The sequence below is a fragment of the Tamandua tetradactyla genome, chromosome 13 (assembly GCF_023851605.1).
Source record: "Tamandua tetradactyla isolate mTamTet1 chromosome 13, mTamTet1.pri, whole genome shotgun sequence".
Classification (NCBI taxonomy): domain Eukaryota; kingdom Metazoa; phylum Chordata; class Mammalia; order Pilosa; family Myrmecophagidae; genus Tamandua; species Tamandua tetradactyla.
This window is the reverse complement of record NC_135339.1, coordinates 23,069,542-23,088,159: the sequence shown is the minus strand read 5'-3', so window position 1 is coordinate 23,088,159 and position 18,618 is coordinate 23,069,542. Positions and strand designations below refer to the sequence as shown.

Genomic DNA, 18,618 nt, shown 5'->3' with positions numbered 1-18,618 from the left:
AAGTATTCTGAGAGCTAAGAAAATTTTGTTTTTATATGTTAGTATATGAAAAATTTTGTGAACATTCAGGTGTCAGCAATGCAACTGATATGGATACATATTTTTAATCAACTTCCCAATGCAATCTTTTTTTTTTTCCTTTTATTTGATCACTGTGTTTCCTCTGGGCCCACAAGAAAGGTTTAAGAAAAGAGGAAATCATTTGGAACAACTAAATATTACAAATGCTAAACCACTGGGGCTCCCCTGCCCACCCCAAGTCCCGAAAAGAGAAACCTTAACATAAATCTGATTCTCCTGGAAAATACACCTTGTTTATCCTGAGGCTTGGCTTCTTCTTGGTTCAGAGTTTCTAAAAGTTACACCCAACACAACACAGTAGTCAACACAAGAAATCCCACCTGAATCTGGCCAAATTTCTAGATCCAATTACCAATTAACAAGAAATACAGAGGATAGGAGAAACATGTTAAATTATACCACAGGGATATATTCAGGAAAATTCAGACTGTGGGAAACTTACAGTACAAACTACTTGGGGTTTCTTATACAATAAATTGCAAAGAAAAAAAGAGAGAAATCTATAGCTTAAAAGAAATATAAAAGGGGCCGGCCACAGTGGCTCAGCAGGCAGAGTTCTCGCCTGCCATGCCGGAGACCAGGATTCGATTCCTGGTGTCTGCTCATGCAAAAAGAAACACAAAAGACTTATCAACCCTTTGTAAGGTGGAGACTTCATTTGAATTTTGAGTCAAACATGTCACTAAAAAATTACAACAATTATATGTTAATTGGATATCTAAATACTTATTATTTAGTGGTTTTAAGGAATTATTGTCAATATTTTTAAGTGTGATAATGGTATGTTTAAAAGAGATTTCTTATGTTTTAAAGATATATACTAAAATGTTTATAGCATAAATGATACGGTTTCTGGAATGTGCTTCAAAATAATCTGGGAGTAGGAAACGGGTAGAGGTACAGATGAAACTATATAGTGGCCAGGAGTTATAATTTTTGAAACTAGGTGATGGCCACACAGAGGGCATTATACTATTCTGCACACTTCTGAATAGGTTTGAAATTCTCTATTTAGAAACAAAAAGGCCATGTACAGAGTATAAGCCACCAATCTGAAGCCATGAGTACACTAATTCCCAAGTCCCTAAGAGTGTGGGCACATTTCTATGATTTAAAGGTTCTATATCCCATAATGAACTTTTCATCTCAGCAGTCATCTTGCTATTATTTTTATGTTCTATATTGATTTTTTCCACTAACACAAGCACACTTTCCTAGATTAACAAAACAATTCCAAATGCTCTCTGCATGGTTTTCATGATAGCAAACAGACTATATGTCATTCTTTTGCTTTTCTGTCCTTCAGGAGGCCTAGTAAGTTGATCGACAGATGTCCCTTGCTCATAGATACTATTTTCTCAAAGCCCTTCATTCAGGACAAAGCCTGGAATGAGAACACGACAAGGCATAAGGCACAAGAGTTCTGTAGGGCACTATGAGAAGGATATGGATCAAGAGGGTAGCAGAAAAGAAGACATCAGAATAAACACATCAATAATTACACTACAATGGTCTTTACTGATATGCTGCTATGGACAATAATCGATTCATTCAGAATTATTGCTTCATATCTCACTCAATTACCCAAGTTCTGTGCGTCTTACTTTTTGAATGTCAAACATTTCTGACTTCCCTGGGTTTTTTTTCCTGGGAGACCCTCTATACAATAATTGAATCAGGCAGGCAAGCAGGGCCCCTCTGTGTAAGTCCCTACCTGTGTCCCGACTGCTCTGTGACATGGAATCATTCTCCACATTATAGATGACTGTCCCCTGAGAATCAGAAGAGAAGTGACTGACCATAGACTCATGGTGGAAGTGTTTGTAGGGATAGCTCTCCGTTGAGGAATCTGTTCGAGTATCACTTGAGATAGAGGGCTCCCTCCCTGAGGGAAGGAGGAGACACATATGTGAAAGTGAGGAAAAAGAAGACAGTGATAAAGAGAAGGCAAAGAGACAGATGGCAAGAAAGGTCTATAAGGCAAGAACTTTCTAGACGGAAGGGTGAGAAAATATGTACATTGGGCCATTTTTTCCAACACCCAATTTCCAGGTAACCCAAACACGCAAACAATTCCTCTAGATGAGATAAGCACAACAGGGGAAGTAGGCATATGACTGAAGGGAGAAATAGGGCAAGTCTGGGTGGAGTAAAGGGGTGGAAAGAGCACCAGGTACCAAGAAAAAGGTATAAAAGGAAGGGAGAAAGGTTTCAAAGACAAGTGTCTCTTCGTTCAAAATTGTACTCAGGGCCAGTCCTAGATCCAGAAGAGGAAAGGACCATTTCATCTTCCTTCTTTTTAGAAATCAAAACCAAAACTATTAGGATTATAGTTCAAATACATTATGAGCATCTGTGGGTTAACCTAGGACTTTAACCATCAAGCTAAAAATTGTTTCTATAAGAAAAGATGATTTAAGTTCCACACAATTGACTTAGAAATGAACAAGTCATTCATAAGCTGAGGAATAACACTATTGTACTTGGAATTTTAAAACAATATCTCCATTCCTAATCAAAATGACTAGCTTTGTAGTAGCATGAATAATTTTTCTTGGTCTTAACTCATATAACTCACTGTCAAACTGCTGCTAAGAATCAGTCATCTCAACCTATATTATGAGGCTAAATACTGAGCTGTCCCTCACAAGTTTAATATCTGAAGTCTAAATCAACATAAGTTCCTTCTCACTTTTGAGTTGAAGCTAGGTAATTTAGGCAACACTCTTTAAGCCCGAAGGAAACAAAGCCTGGCACAATTCCTAGCAGGAATTGGCACTTCTTTCTTATCTCCAATGGATCCTGTTTCTCCAAGCTCTGTTATATGCTGACAGGTACGTAATTAAGTATGAGACCCAACTGTCCAGTGATAACATGTATGTGAAGGAGCTAATAAGCTAGGCTGCTTACCTGAATCTTCACTATCATAGCATGTTCTGCTATATGGCTGAAACTCCACTTGGGGAGGCAGGTCCTGGGTAGACACTGGGGTACCCTGGGGGTCTGCATAAAGCAGCAGCAAAGGCTGATAATGCCCCTTGATGCATTTGGTCACCACGTCCTTCCATTTGGGCCCAATCTGAACAACCAGAAGAACGTTGCAATTATACTTCATGCCCACATTTCAAAACATATCTTCCTGTTTTACTTTTTAAAATAAAATCAAAGAAATAAAAAGAAAAAAATTGGAATAAGGAGACCAAAAGAGATCTTAGATCAGAACTTAGTGAATTTTTTGTTAAATCCATTCAGAAAGTATCAAAATCCTATAATAGAAACGAAGACTAAATGAAATTACTTTTATTTCTGCAAAATATCAATTTAGTTGTAAAATATGAATAAAAGTTCTCATTAGTGAATATGTCATGTAAGGGGACTTCAACTATCTTGGTAACCAATTTCTTTTCATGGATATCAAATTAAATAAAGCTCTCACTTGAAATTTGCATTTCCAAAATTTTCTCCTAAACATTATAATCACTTTTATGAAGCTAAAGAACATACAGAAACTCCCTCATGGACTAAATGAGTAAACGACATCCAGTTTCAGAGTTAACATGTGGCAGGACATAAAATCAAACTGCTTAGAATAGACAGCTGAGCCTCTTGGTATTAGCTGTGTGCTGGATTCAGCTTTGCCACTACAGTAGAAAAGACAGAATAGCCAAGCAAACAACAATCCAATCAAATCCCAAACTCACTCTATCTTAAACTCAATCAAGTCATATTCTTAGATACTATGCTCTTGGAGTTGACACTGGCATAATGGGTTGCTCATAAACGAAGCCCAATAAATTTATAACTGACATAGATATGCTTTTTACATACAAATCTTATTTAATATCTGTGCCAGTCTGAAGCTATCATGTACCCCAGAAAAGCTATGTCCTTTAATCTTCATTCAATATTACTGGGTGAAATCTTTTTGATTGTTTCCATGGAGATATGACCCACCCAATTGTGGGTGGTAACTTTTGATTAGATGGTTTCCATGGAAATCTGTCTCTACCCAATCAAGGTGTGGTTGCTTACTGGAGCCCCTTGAGAGGAACCATTTTGGAAAAAAGCTTCAGAGCCACCAGAATTGACAGAGCCACCAGAACCAACAGAGCCCACACAGCCAGAGACCTTTGAAGATGAAAAAGGAAAACACCCCAGAGAAGCTTCATGAAACAAGAAGTCAGGAGAGAAAGCTAGCAGACATCACCATGTGCCTTTCCAGCTGACAGAGGTGTTCTGGACCCAATGGCCTTTCTTGAATCAAAATATCTTTCCCTGGATGCCTTGGTTGGGACATTTTCATGGCCTTAGAACTGTAAACTTGAAACTTAATAAATTCCCCTTTTTAAAAGCCATTCTATTTCTGGTATATAGCATTCCGACAACTAGCAAACTAACACAATGCATTATAAGGCAGGTATTATTTTTCAAATAAAATACCCAAAGCTCAAAGAATTAAATAAGTTGTTGAAGATCACCACAACAGTAAAAGGAGATGAAGAAGAAGGGAATTAGGACTTTACTATTCATGTAAGACACTGTTCAGGGTCCATGGATTGGTATAGATCACAGCCCCTCTAGCTGCTAACCTTATCATAAGGGGCTTCCTAAATTATGCAGATCACCTAAACCACCACAGCATAGATGGACTCTGTGGTTTAGAGAGTACCAAGTTTCCTACTTTAAATCCATTATAATCATACCTTACTTCTACAAAATGCATGTTAATCAGTTTTAGGACACTTCAAAACAATAACAATCAGAGAATAATACATAGCAGCCCGAAACAAAGTATTAATTTGATAAGCCACTGATAATTCAAAGGCTTGGAATTCTGAAACCCATGCTAAACTTACAACCTCATTTGAGGTATCAGACAGTGTCAATTCAAATCAACCAGTCAACACATTAAAAAAAACTTTGTCTACTATAAATTCAGAACTATGCTGAATGCCTGATGAGGGTATTCTGAAAAAATAAAAAGAAGATATACTGATCCTATCTTGAGGAATTTACCATGTATTTGAGAAGACAAGACTGATAACCTGATAAGTTAAATAGCTAGATAGGTAGATAAACAGACAGATAAAATATAAAAGATTTTATATTTGATATAAATTATGAAACACAAAGAGGTCATGGGAGGCATAGTTTAAAATTATGGAAATAAAAGTCTAAAGACAAATAATTATCTTTGCTTTTTTTTTGTAGTCACCAAACACTTCAAGAAGTGCTTGAACATTCCTACCTCCTTGACATGAGCATCATCAAAATACATCCATTTGCGGATCTTTGTTTGAAAAAAGAATGTGGAATAATGTTTGCCATAGTAACAGATCATTCCTACTAAGTACAGTTCAGACTGCTTGGCCCGATCATCTGTCACTCTGAAAAACAGCTGTGGGGAAAGAAGAGAAAGGAAGGAACAGTCACATACTCAACCCTCTCACATCATCTATCAGCAGACTCCATCAACATCTCTTAATGAATATACTGACTTGTATTTCTTCCCTTCAGTCTAAGATTTTTTGTTAGCCCAGATTAATCATCAGAAAGAGCCTAAAAAGGCAAAAATTTGAGAAAATCAAGACAGATAGTGACCAGTAACCTGGCAAGGTGGTGATCTTTCTTCATGTGTGTGTGTGTGTGTGTGTGTGTGTGCGCGTGTATAAAAGCAGTCAGGAAAGTTAAAAAAAAATCCTCTCAGGTTTCAAAGAGTGTTTATCTATCACTGGCCCCACAAATAGAAATTTCCTGCTAAGACCTTAAGTAGGAGGTAAGAAAATCCTTAGGAGGAACAATACCGTCAGGCTGGTTACATCAACATTTAAATTTCTAGGTGCCCAGCACTCTCCTAAGTGGTAAGAAGCATGCAAAAAATTTTGAAAAAAAAAGTCTGACCTTGAGGAACTTTTTGGTTGAGAAAACAATCATAAAAATATAGCAAAACTGAAACAGTACAGAATGTGTAGTATAAAGGAATTTAGAAAAAGGATATTTTATTATGAATAGCCTGCTCAGGCCAGAGATTCTTTGGAAAAGAGACTTAAAATACGATCTCAGTTCGTTTATTCTCGAGCATGGCTTAATGACACAACTGGATTGGATCTCCTTGGTCACAATATTATCCCAGAAAGAAACCAATAGAAAGGAAACCCCAGAGTTTCTGACTCTTCTTTTGATCTGAAGGAAAATCCAGCACTATGGCATGGGACTGATAAGGTAGGTACCCTAGGCTTGAAGTCTTTTTCCCTATTTCCTTGAATGGGCTCAAAGAAAACCACTAAACTTCTAAATTCCCTTCTAAGCTGCTTCATTACCTTCTCAACAGACAATGGTTCCGCACTGTAAATTTTACATTTTGGACATAGGTCACCAACTTTTACCTCCATCCCCCAGAACAGCTCTACAAGACCACTTATTACTTTGACCTTACAACTTCCCATGGCTGAATACACCTCCCTATACCAAAGTAAACTAACAATGAGTAGAACATGCAATAACCCTATCAACTGATTGATTTTTATCAGTAGCTAAGCTCTGTCCATCCTATCCAAGACTAAGTTTATCCCATTTCTTTTAAAAAGCCTTTGCTGCCTACCCAAAAGTATATGAGCTTGTACATATACATAGTTGCACATGTATGTGTACACAAGTATATCTGTCCAAAACTCCATAATATTTGTCACCTAGGACATACCTTTTTGTTCATTGCTTCCTGCCCTTGAGTAATGCTAAGACACAAGAACTCTAGGTCAGTGATAAAGGTAACTAATACTCACATCACCCAGCTTAAGGCAGGTACCCAGGCTGTGGATGACATCTTCTGCCAAGTCTGAATGGTCCGAGTCCCATACCAGCCCAATTGTGATAATTTGTGGAGCATTCATCAACACACGGCGAATCCGGATCCTCTCTCCACAGTTGCTCTGAAATACATATAGAATGCTAGTTCTATGTGTCCTCGTTGATTCTGGCTGTATTCCACTCACTCCAGGTTTCCCCTTCCCACTTCAAACCCCACCCTTGACTTAACTCACCGGACAGTTCCGCAGATCCCCCATGGTACTGGCATTCTGCAGCAACTCACCAAACATGCTTGGTGAAGGTTTCTCTCGTCTTTCCAACATACAAATAGCCTGATTGCTTCAAGGAGAACAGAAGGGGGATGATAGCACAGTTGTATGGAGTCATAACTAAATCAAATAAACCATTCAGGCAAACTCCTAACTTACATTTTTTAGTTTCTCTCTGTGCTCACAATACCAAAGCCCCTTGTCCTAACCAAATTCATTGTCCCACGAACACAGTGAGTGCTTCTGTCTGTTCCAAGATCAAAACTAATAGAAGCCCAGTTTCTCCTACCACTTTGTTGGCAAGAACTAAGCCTAAGAAAAGGGAAGGAATGTAAGAGGAAAGGAGGACAAAAGGTTATTTTTAAATTATTGTTCTTATTCCTACAATATAGCATGGACTCAGCAAGAAGGATATAAGCTATTTGAATGCCTTCAGTTAAAATCCAGTCAACTGGATAAATGTCTGAGTACAAACAGAAAACCCAGTAAGACTCACCAAAGTGAAGTGGTAGAGATGTAATGTACCATCTGGATGAAAGGTAGCGGGTCAGAAGTGGCACCACAGCTGGTACATACACACTGAGCAGGGGGAGGAGAGCAAAACCAAGCAGCTATTGTTATTACTGTTTTGGCACCCATTTGACAGCCCACATCCCAGGATAAACTGTTCTTGAAGAAAAGGTCTAAGATGGAGACAGAGATAGGTTTCACCTGCTCAAACAATGTCATTGCAAATTTCTGGTGGGAGATGCAATGTTGAGTGGTACATATATCCTCTTTGGTTTCATCAGCAATATGGAAGTGAATTCTCATTAGGAGGTTTTCCTGACAGGGAAAGAACAAAATCAGTATAACATCATCACTCAAAAAACAACTGTGTATATTGGTAGGCCGTTCACCCAGAGAAACAGCAACCTTTGTGGGGGCTCGGAATATCCCTGATTTTTAAAAACTTTTATTTTGAAACAATTATAAATTCACAGAGAATGGCCAAAAAATGTACAAGGAAATCCCATGTACCCTTCATCTAGTTTCTTCCATTGGTACCACCTTACAAACTATAGTACAATATCAAAATCAGGAAAAGACACCGAAACAATCCAGAGTTTATTCAGATTTCACCAGTTATAAATGCTCATTTGTGTGTGTATGAGCGTTTGCAGCTCTGTGTAGTTTTAGCACATGTGCAAAGTCATATAATCTCCATGACAGTCAAGATACAAAACTGTTCCCTCTCTACAAAGATCCCTCATGCTACCCCTTTATAGCAGTACCCACTTCCCTTCCCTAAATCCTGAAAACCACTAATCTGTACTCCATCTCTGTAATTTTGTTATTTCAAGACTGTTATATAAATGCAATCATACAGTACACAACTTTTTGATATTGGCCTTTTCACTCAGTATAATTCCCTGGAGATCCATCCAAGCTGTCATATGTATCAACACTTCTTTCCTTTTTATTGCCGTACAGTATTCCATGATATGGAAGTACCACAGTTGGTTTAACCATTCACAACCCAAATGACTTTTTGGTTGTTTCCAATTTGGGGCTACTACAAATAAAGCTGCTCTAAATATTCATCTACAGGTTTTTATGTGAACATATTGTGCCAGTTTGAAAGGATTATGTACCCTAGGAAAGCCATCTTTTAATCCTGATCCAATCTTGTGGGAGCAACCACTTCTTTTAATCCCTTTGCAGCACTGTAGATTGGAAACTTGATTAGATTATCTCCACAGAGATTTGACACTTTCAATTGTGGATATCAACCTTTAATTACAGGGAGATGTGACTCCACCCATTCCAGGTGGGTCTGGAATCCTTTAAAAGAGGAAACACTTCAGAAAAAGCTTGAGAGCAACAGAGCACAAGAACCAGGAGAGCCTACACAGCCAGAGACCTTTGGAGATGAAGAAGGAAAATGCCCCTGGAGGAGCTTCATGAAACAAGAAGCCTGGAGAGAAAGCTAGCAGACGTCACCATGTTCATTCACCATGTACCTTTCCAGTTGAGAGAGAAACCCTGAACTTTATCAGCCTTTCTTGAATGAAGGTAACCTCTTGTTGGTGCCTTAATTTGGACATTTTTATAGACTTGCTTTAATTGGGACATTTTCACAGCCTTAGAACTGTAAACTTACAATTTATTAAATTCCTCTTTTTAAAAGATATTCCATTTCTGGTATATTACATTACGGCAGCTAGCGAACTAGAACACATATGTTTTCATTTCTCTGAGCTAAATGTTAATGAGTGCAGTTGCTGGGTTGTATGTTAAGTACACATTTAGTTTATAAGAAACTGCCAAACAGTTTTCCAGAGTAGCTGTACCATTTTATATCCCCATCAGCAATGTATTTGCAATCCAGTTTCTCAGGAATACCTCTAATTTTGGCGCACATTTTACCCAGTGATGGTAGGTTCATTACTCTCAGAAAGATGCATAGAGAGGCTCTTTTGAAAGTTGATGGATAGGTCCCACAGTTTAGAGGAGTCATGTTCTTCTACTAAAAGTCACTGGAGGCAATAGTACATTGAACTTGGGCTAGGAACTCAGTTATTTCCTGTTTAATTATCTTTGGTAATGTAGGAGTTTTCAAAGTGTGGTCCCCAGACAGCAAATCAGCATCACCTGGGAACTTGTTAGAGATGGTTATTTTGGGGCCCTAATGCAGTCCTCCTCCATCAGAAACTCAAGGGATGGGGCCCAGAATTTTATATTTTAACAAGCCCTGGCTCCTCTGAAGATAAGTGCTACTGTTTTATGCCATGGCGAGCACAAAACTACCCTAAGCCTGGAGGAAAAAGAATAAACTAACTAGGCAATACACAGTGCAATAGCAGATAGACTCTAGAGCTCTGAGAAGCCAGAGAAATTCTTTGTTCTAACTGTAGAAATCAGGGCTTGGTAAATTCCATGGTAAAAGAACCAGTCTCTGATAGAGACCATCAACAGTTCTATCCTCATATCAAAGAGGGCCAGAGGCCAGACACTTACAAAGCACTCTGCAGCATCATCCATAATTCCCAGCTGGAAACGCTGTTCATCCTGGAAAGTCTTTGCCAAAGCACTGCGGAGAGTGTCAGATGGAAGCACTTTTTCACTACTACACTGAAACTGGTTAAAGATTCCCTGTAGGGAAGAGAAAAAGCACAATATTGTTATTAAACTTCTAGACATCCCTAGCTATGGAACCAAATATACTTCCCATGGGTTGACATGCTTGCAGTTATTAGCTTTTTTTAAATCAAGATTTAAAATGTAGGGCATGATCTGTAATAAGAAGGATCTTCATTTCCCCAGCTGAGTGAGTGTGATGCTGTCACAGACACATTAGAAGAGACTATTGTCATGAGTTAATGCAATGCAGTTATCTCATTTCCTCTGATACCAATAGATAAAGGCAAATGGAGAAAATTACATGTAAATGGATTGGAAATTATTCCTTGAGGGTTCATCCTATGAAACCTGGTGCCTTTTCTTTAAAATTTTTTAACTAACATAAAATTATCCAAAAGTACAAAGTATAATATAACAAACACTGTATCTGTCCTGTTACTTCCAGTCTAAAGATCCAAATAAAACTAAAGACCCATTCAAGACTCCAATCTTGGCAGCCACTCACCGTCATGAGTTTGTTGCACAATCTTTCATTTTTAATACTTTTACACACATACACACCCATAATAATATGTGGTATATTTTGTACATACCAATGTGTATTTTTATGTAAAAATGATCACACTGAATCTTATTTGTTGGTTTTTTTTCAATTCAACACTATCCTTGATAACTATCCATGATAATATACAAAGACCTGGTTCATTCCTTTTCCTTACTGTTAAGCATTTCCTATATAGCATTATCCATTTTTTTACTGACAGACATCTAGGCAGTTTCAATGTTTTGCTACTATAAAGAAGCTAATGCCAACCTATACTCCCCTAGTGCATGACCATAAATTTCCCCATATACTTGCCACCAATTAATACTGTCAGACTGGTTCATTTTAGTGCCTCTCACTACAGTTAATCTTTCTGGGTTCTTTGAGATATTATTTGTGATAAATATCTTCTCTCAGTCTACTAACCTTGGTTATGGTGTCTTTTGATGTACACAATTCCTAATTAAATGCATCTATCTTCTCCACCGTCCCCTACATTTGAAATCCTGATAAATGCAATGTACAGAAAATGGAAACAAAGAGTGGCAACAAGTGGCACTGGCTTGATAGGTATTTCTCAAGGGGTACTGGACCCTCCCTTAGAGATTAGAATATGCTGCTTGACACCACATAGGCCAGATGCTCACTAAAGCACTCAAACAACTCATTCGGTTATGAGTTATATATAACAGGCATATAGGTTTAGAGTGGTCTCATTTCTGGTCTCATTAGTAAGTCTGAAAGATAATACCGGGATTTTTTTTATTTAAAGAAGTTGTTAACAAGAATTTTAAGTGAGGAACATTCTTCTGGCCTGTTGTTGGTGATAGAAGAATAAGAAGCCCTACTAACCTTTAATGGCCACTTCTTGGTCTTCATCTTACTTCACCTATTCACATTTAACCCAGCTGATCTTTAAAATATTTCCTTTGGCTTCCAGGGCACTTCCTACCTCATTAGTCACTCCTTACCAGTCTTCTTTGCTGGTTCATTTCCATTCCCCCACGACTCACTCCTAGACTTCTTCACTTTTTTATATTTACCTGTTTAGCGATCTCATCTAGTTTAAAGATTTAGATACCATGCTTATACTAAAAACTTCTAATTTACATCAGGAGCCCAAATCTCCCTTCTTCTGAATTCCAGATTTATATATCCAATTATATACTTGATATCTCCATTTGAATATCAATAGGTATCTCAAATTTAACATGTCTAAAACAGAATTTCTAATCTTTCCCCCAAATCTGTTCTATCTATATTCTTCCCCATCTCAGTAAATGACAATGTCAGGTTTGCAGTTGTTCAAGCTAAAAACCTTGAAATCATCTTCGATTCCTCTCTTGTTCTCAAACTCACATCTGATTGACTGGCAAATCCTATTATTTTCACCCCCCCCAAAATAACTAGATCCTATACTTCTTACCACCTCATCTGTAGCCACCCTTGACCAATCCACATGATCTCTTCATGGGATGACTGCAGTTTCCTGATTGGTTTCCCTGTTTCACCGAAGGAAATACATAGAATATCAACACAGCAGTTAAATGATTTTTTTTTTAATTTAAGTTAGACCATGTCATTCCTCTGCTCAAAACCCTCTAAAGGCATTCCATTTCATACAGAGTAAAAGCCAAAGTGAAGGCCCTACATAATATGGCCTACTTTTCCACCTCTAGCTCACCCAAACCAGCCACACTGGCCCCTTGCTGTGGCTCCAAATGTTCCTGAACCTAAGCCCTTGTACTTGTAGTTCTCTCTGCACAGATCGCTCTTCCTCCAAAGATGTGTAACTTAGTCACTCAATTTCTTCAGGTCTTTATTCAAATATTACCTTTTCAATATAGTATATCCTCATCACCATATTTAAAATTGCAAGTTCCATTCCCCAAATCCCCAATCCTCATCTGTTTTATTTTTCCCCATAGTAGTTAATACCATCTGCCATATTATGTATTTTACTTATTATCTGACTCTGTTCTCTAGAATGTAAGTGTGAACACAGAAATTTTTGTTCTCTTATTCACTGCTATATTTCCAGCAACTATAACACTATTGGCATAGAGTACAACCAATAAATATTTTTGAATAATTGTATAAATAAATCACGCAATAGCAGAGTTTTTTAAGGGGAAATCTGATTAAATCCTCTCTCTTTTTAGCAGATAAAGAATCACGTAGAAAAGTTGAAAAAATGTCTTAAGCAAATTAGCAAATCTGCTAATTTCACTTCAAGAATTGTTTCCCTCATTCTACCTTCTCACTCACATCCCTCCTCTTTACACACATTGAACATCTATCCCTGCAGTACCATAAGAGCAAATTACTGTGTAACCTATTATTTATTCCATGTTTCAGTTTACAACACTGCCAGAATGCAAAATACCAGAAATAGATTGTCTTTTACAAAGGGGATTTATTAAGTTACAAGTTTGTAGTTTTAAGACTATAAAAATGTCCAAACTTGAGCATCCAGAGAAAGATACTGTGCTGGTTTGAAAATATTAGGCACCCCAGAAAAGCCATGTTTAATCCTTATCCAATCTTGTGGGGGCAGCCATTTCTTCTAATACTGATTCAATATTGTAGGGTAGAAAATTTTGATTAGATTATCTCCACAGACATATGGTGTGCCCAACTGTGGGTGTGACCTTTTAATTAGATGGAGATGTGACACTACCCATTCAAAGTGGTCCTTGATTAGTTTACTAGAGTCCTTTAAAAAGGGTAACATCTGGGCGGGCCACGGTGGCTCAGCAGGTAAGAATGCTTGCCTGCCAAGCCCGAGGACCCGGGTTCAATTCCCAGTGCCTGCCCATGTTAAAAAAAAAAAAAAAAAAAGGGTAACATCGCAGTGAAGCAACAGAGCCAATGCAGATGCTTGAAGAACTGATAGAGCTAACAAGAGATTCAAACTTTTGGAAATGCAGGAGTTAGCATCTCCAAACATCTGTGACCTTGTTTCATCTTTCTGCTTTCTGTGTTGGCTCTGAGTTCTCTCTTTCTCATTGAACTCTTTTAAGGACTCCAGTACACTAATTAAGACCTACAGTGAATGGGTGGGGATGGGGGGAGTCATATCTACATGGAAATAATCTAATCAAAAGACCCCACCCACATCTCCAATTGAGAATGTCACATCTCCACCAAAACAACCTACAAAAAATTCCATCCAAACAATAGGTCTGCCCCCACAAAATTGGGTTTGGATTGAAAGAGCATGGTTTTACAAAGAAAGCAAAGCAAAAACAAACAAAAAAAGAACATGGCTTTTCTGGGGGTACATAATAGGTTCAAGCCAGCACATTTCTCTACAAATGATTCAATATGATACAGAGAAGACAGTGCCAACAATGTACATGTAGTGTTAATTAGTAAACAGGGAAATAGGAGGAATCTATTATAATTACTCCAAATTATTTTGGATCAATCTAGGAATCGATTCACAAATCTATTATAAGGTCAGTTAAAGGCAGGGCAGGGCCTTCCATGCCCTCTATAATTTGGTGGAGAAGACTGTCTATCAGTGACCTCTTAACTAGACCAAAAAGAAAGGTCTAAGTCCATGTTTAAACTCTCCCCGAGGACAACTGGATATCTGTCCAGTAACCTAAGGGATTCTGAAACTTCATGAGAATATAGAAAAACAAAGGAAAACAAAGGTGTGAAAAGAAGCAGTGACTACCTCTACAAATTGCCCGGTGGCCTGACAACCTGCTGATCTGCTGAAAGAAAGCCACCCAAGCTTAGCTAAATTTAGTGACCACTGTCCTATTCAAGCTTGGTAATCTTAACTGTAAATGCTAAGACATGATTGCTGACAAAAGCTCTATCTTCAGAACAAGGAACAGATGAGGCTGTTCCTTTGTCTAGAGTCCAAAACTGTTTCCAAAACAAAACAGAATAGGAAATTATTTCCAGGATAGCTCTGCACAAACTTGACATTGAAAGCTTTGTCCCTTTTATTCTGTCTCAACAGAGTTTCCTCAAGATGCCTAATACTCTTAGGCCTCGACTTCCTAATGAATTAACTTCTCTCCTATGCATAGCACTAGTTATGAACCATCCTATGGAAAATTAAGAATATAGTCACTCAAATCATTTTCTGTGCTTTGTGGTTCAGATAACCCTATTTTAGAAAGAACAGGACTCCACTGAGAGATGTCATAGAGTAATAGCTAAGAGCCGGGAGCCAAACAGTCTGGGTTCAAAATCCTATCCCTTGTATTGCTGATGGGGATGTAAAATGGTGCATACATATGAGTATGGTGGTTCCTCAAAAAGTTAAACATAGAATCACCATATGACCCAGCAATTCCACTACTAGTTATATATCCAAAAAACTGAAAATAGACTCAAAGAGATATTTGTACACCAAAGTTTGTGGCAGCATTATTCACAATAGTCAAAAGGTGGAAAACAACTCAAATGGATAAACAAATGTCATATCTACATATAAAGGAGTATTATTCAGCCATAAAAGGAATGAAGTTCTGATACATGCCACAATATGGATGGACTTTGAAAATATTACACTAAATGAAATAAGCCAAACACAAAGTGACAAATATTCTATGATTCCATTTATATGAAATAGGTAGAATAAGCAAATTCACAGAGACAGAAAAGAGGTTACCAGGGGTTAGCAGGAAAGGGAAATAGAGAAATATTACTTAATGAGTAGAGTTTCTTTTTCAGTGAGAAAAGTTTTAGTAATAGAATGTGTGATGGTATAATGAGTAGAGTTTCTGTTTTCAGTGAGAAAAGTTTTAGTAATAAAATGTGTGATGGTATCACAGCTCCGTAAAAGCAATTAATGCCACTGAATTGTACACTTAAAGATGATTAAAATGGGAAATTTAATATGGTACATATGTTACTACAATTAAAAAAAATTAAAAATAAAAATATCCCAGTCCTGACACTTACCAACGATATGACCTTGGGCAAGTTACTAAACTTCTCCAGGCCTCAGTTTCCTCTTTTAATAAAGGATTAGTAACAGCATTTACTTCCAAGTATTATTTGAGGATTAAATGATTGACATATAATTTAGACTAATTCTTGGCAATACGGCTAAGTGCTAAATGTTAGCTGTTATTATTATTACATTTGGGAGTAATTTTAGGTTACTAAGAAGCCTGCTGCTATTGTCCAATGCTGAAGGAGTGTGAGTGAGAGCTGCCTCTATCTTGAACTATCTCCCCACACTCTGAGATCTGGGTAGGAAGGAGAAAACTCTTCTCTATACTGTTGCTCCTAAGAGAGGTCAAGTGAGACAGATTCCCATGACCTAGATAACAAAAGTTGGGGACTAATTCAGCATAGAAGGAGAAAGACCTAAGGTCAGAGTTCTGCCTGCACCCACATGGATCTGTGACAACAGATGTGGCTCTTGCATTCAGTGGCATCAGCGTTTCCATGTTATTCTCTTTTCTTACTTCTTAATTACAAACTTTCTCCATATACAATGAGGTTATCAGTGCTTTCAGAATGGCCTCTGTTTCAAGTTTTATTTTCTTATTTTAATTATTGTTATCAGTCTTGTTCTGCTATTGTTAGGAAGAAGCAAGCGTATTAGGGATGAAGGAGCCTAGCCTACCCAGCATGCATCTGTGGAGCTACAGCTCCGAAAGAAGCTGTAACACAAAGCCCCTCTGTTACGGCAGCACACTAACCCCTGTGTGTTCCTCTCACATGAGCACAGGGGCTGGAACGGGCCTCCTCCTGTTCCCTTTTTCACCCTCCTCCCACCTTTCCCAGAGGGAGATCCTGTTCACACCAAAGAAAGCCAAGAACATTTCGTTCAGCAGTAAAAACAGGTGGCAGCACCAATAAGGAACAAAAACTGGTATTCTTCCAATTGCTAAGTTCTATGGCAGGGAGGGAGAAACGGGAGGAAAAACCAAATCTCAGAAATCATTTTTCCTTGTGGGGTCCCTGATGGTTCTATTTCAATAAGCAGAGAAACCCCACCTTTGAAGTTTCTCTCTGCTCTTCTTCACAGGGTGAGACCAAAGGTCTTACTTTTCATTCTCAAGAAAAGGCAAATTCAGTGCAAATCACTTTTTGTCTGTTTATTATTTTCTTGGATACATTGCAAAAGCAACAAAACCTTAATGACTAAAAGAGGTGTTTCTCCATACTTTTCTTTTGGATCAAGCAACGAAAACTCTACCCACATGAGCAAATAATTATTTGGATTACTAAAAAACATATAAATAAGATGGAAGTGCTACGAAGACAGAAAGTCTTTGTGCCTTGGCATCTACAAATGCAGCTGTTGTTTAACAGTTTTTTTCCCCTTAAAACAGACTCTAGTCTTTAGGCAAGGAACAGCTGTTTATTTCTCACTCAGGATTTCCCAACCTTACTTCTGATAGAAGTCAGGAGTAGAAAAGATGGGGGTCAAGGAGGAGGATCATCACTAATTTGGAGCTTTACAGGCCTGAAATCTTGGGAAAGTGCCACAGTCAGCAGTCCAACTCATCCCTGAGAGGTAAACAGCAATACTATCTGCAAAGGCACTTTACACTATTCCCTAACTTAACTCTAATGGTTTCTATTTCTGATCTGGGCTTTCCAACTCCCTAATCATTTTGGCTCTTTTCATCACTCCTTTTGTCCATACCTTCTAGAAATCACAGAACCTAAATGTGGCCAATCTAGATTGTTTATAGGTACAATGCTCTGGAAGAATGATAAGGGATCTAGTCCTTGAGGGCCACTGACTACTAGAAAAGAGAACTTTGATTAGTTTTGTGTGGTCTGAGGAATGTTGAAAATTCTTTTTCACAAAGGAAAGAATGTGCAAGCTTTACCCTTTGTGCACACAAAGCAATAACAGAATTCTTAACAGTTTATTATAGAAAATTGCAAACATACAAGAGTATACAGTATAGTATTAAAAACCCCCATGTACCCATCATCCAGCTTTAACCTTTATTATCCTGTGGACAACTTACTCCCCTCCCAAATCATTTTGAAGCAAATACCAGATATTATTCATCTGCAAATATTTCAGGATGTTCCTCTAAAAAATAAAGGCTCTAAACCATAGTCACAATATTATTTTAACACCCAAATAAAATTAACGATAATTCCTTAATATCATCAACTAGCCAGTCAGTTTAACAGACACTCAATACAATTTGGGGAAGGCAGAAAACAGCTTGTTAGTTTTGCCCTTGGGGGTCTCTAATCTTAAATCTAAAATCAGTTACCTTTTCGAGTTCCTGATAAGAAAGTCTGTGTTGGTCTCTTTAAATTAAATTTGGTTATCAACACCCTATCTCCTCATGAGTTTACGGCTTTATTTCCAGCTATTCACAGGGGATCCTCCTGGATATGCACACAGATTTTGAAATTGTGGAAGTTTTAGGATCTACAGATTTTGAAATTGTGGAAGTTTTAGGATCTACCTTTAACTCTGGGAAGGAAAGAATCATGATGATGTATATTTTTCCTTGTAGTCATATTCCTCTATTTCAGTATCTTGTATAATTCTGAACTCCAACTCCATATTTTAAAAAGAATGAAGGATTTTATACAATCCAAGGAGAGCTCCTAAAAGCACTAAATGTTTAAGAAAAAATTATGTCAATAGTTAAATTAATTAAGAATATTTAAACTAGACAAAATATAAAGCACCTTAAGAGTAATAAAGGACAAAGGACCAAATAAATATGCTCATAAGTAATCAAAACAAGGAAGTTAAACTCAAGTAGATGATATGTGCATTAAACACAAAGACATACTTCCTAATGTGAAAGTTGTTTATTACTAGCTAAAATT

The 18,618-nt window shown here is 37.6% G+C and overlaps 1 protein-coding gene across 16 annotated transcripts in view; it reads right to left on the bottom strand.

The window, feature by feature from the left end:
- USP54 (ubiquitin specific peptidase 54) overlaps positions 1–18,618 on the bottom strand; it is a 194,630-nt gene that overhangs the window by 35,857 nt on the left and 140,155 nt on the right. For 14 of the 16 annotated variants that reach the window (XM_077124911.1, XM_077124908.1, XM_077124909.1 and 11 more), the window contains 8 exons: positions 10,158–10,292; positions 7,869–7,982; positions 7,654–7,736; positions 7,122–7,227; positions 6,864–7,010; positions 5,330–5,479; positions 2,992–3,160; positions 1,796–1,966 (listed from right to left, as the gene is read on the bottom strand). In XM_077124911.1, the coding sequence (XP_076981026.1) occupies positions 1,796–1,966; positions 2,992–3,160; positions 5,330–5,479; positions 6,864–7,010; positions 7,122–7,227; positions 7,654–7,736; positions 7,869–7,982; positions 10,158–10,292 (1,075 nt within the window). Of the gene's footprint in view, positions 1–1,795; positions 1,967–2,991; positions 3,161–5,329; positions 5,480–6,863; positions 7,011–7,121; positions 7,228–7,653; positions 7,737–7,868; positions 7,983–10,157; positions 10,293–18,245; positions 18,400–18,618 lie in introns of all 16 variants that reach the window. The other 2 variants (XM_077124917.1, XM_077124915.1) reach the window with 2 other exon arrangements.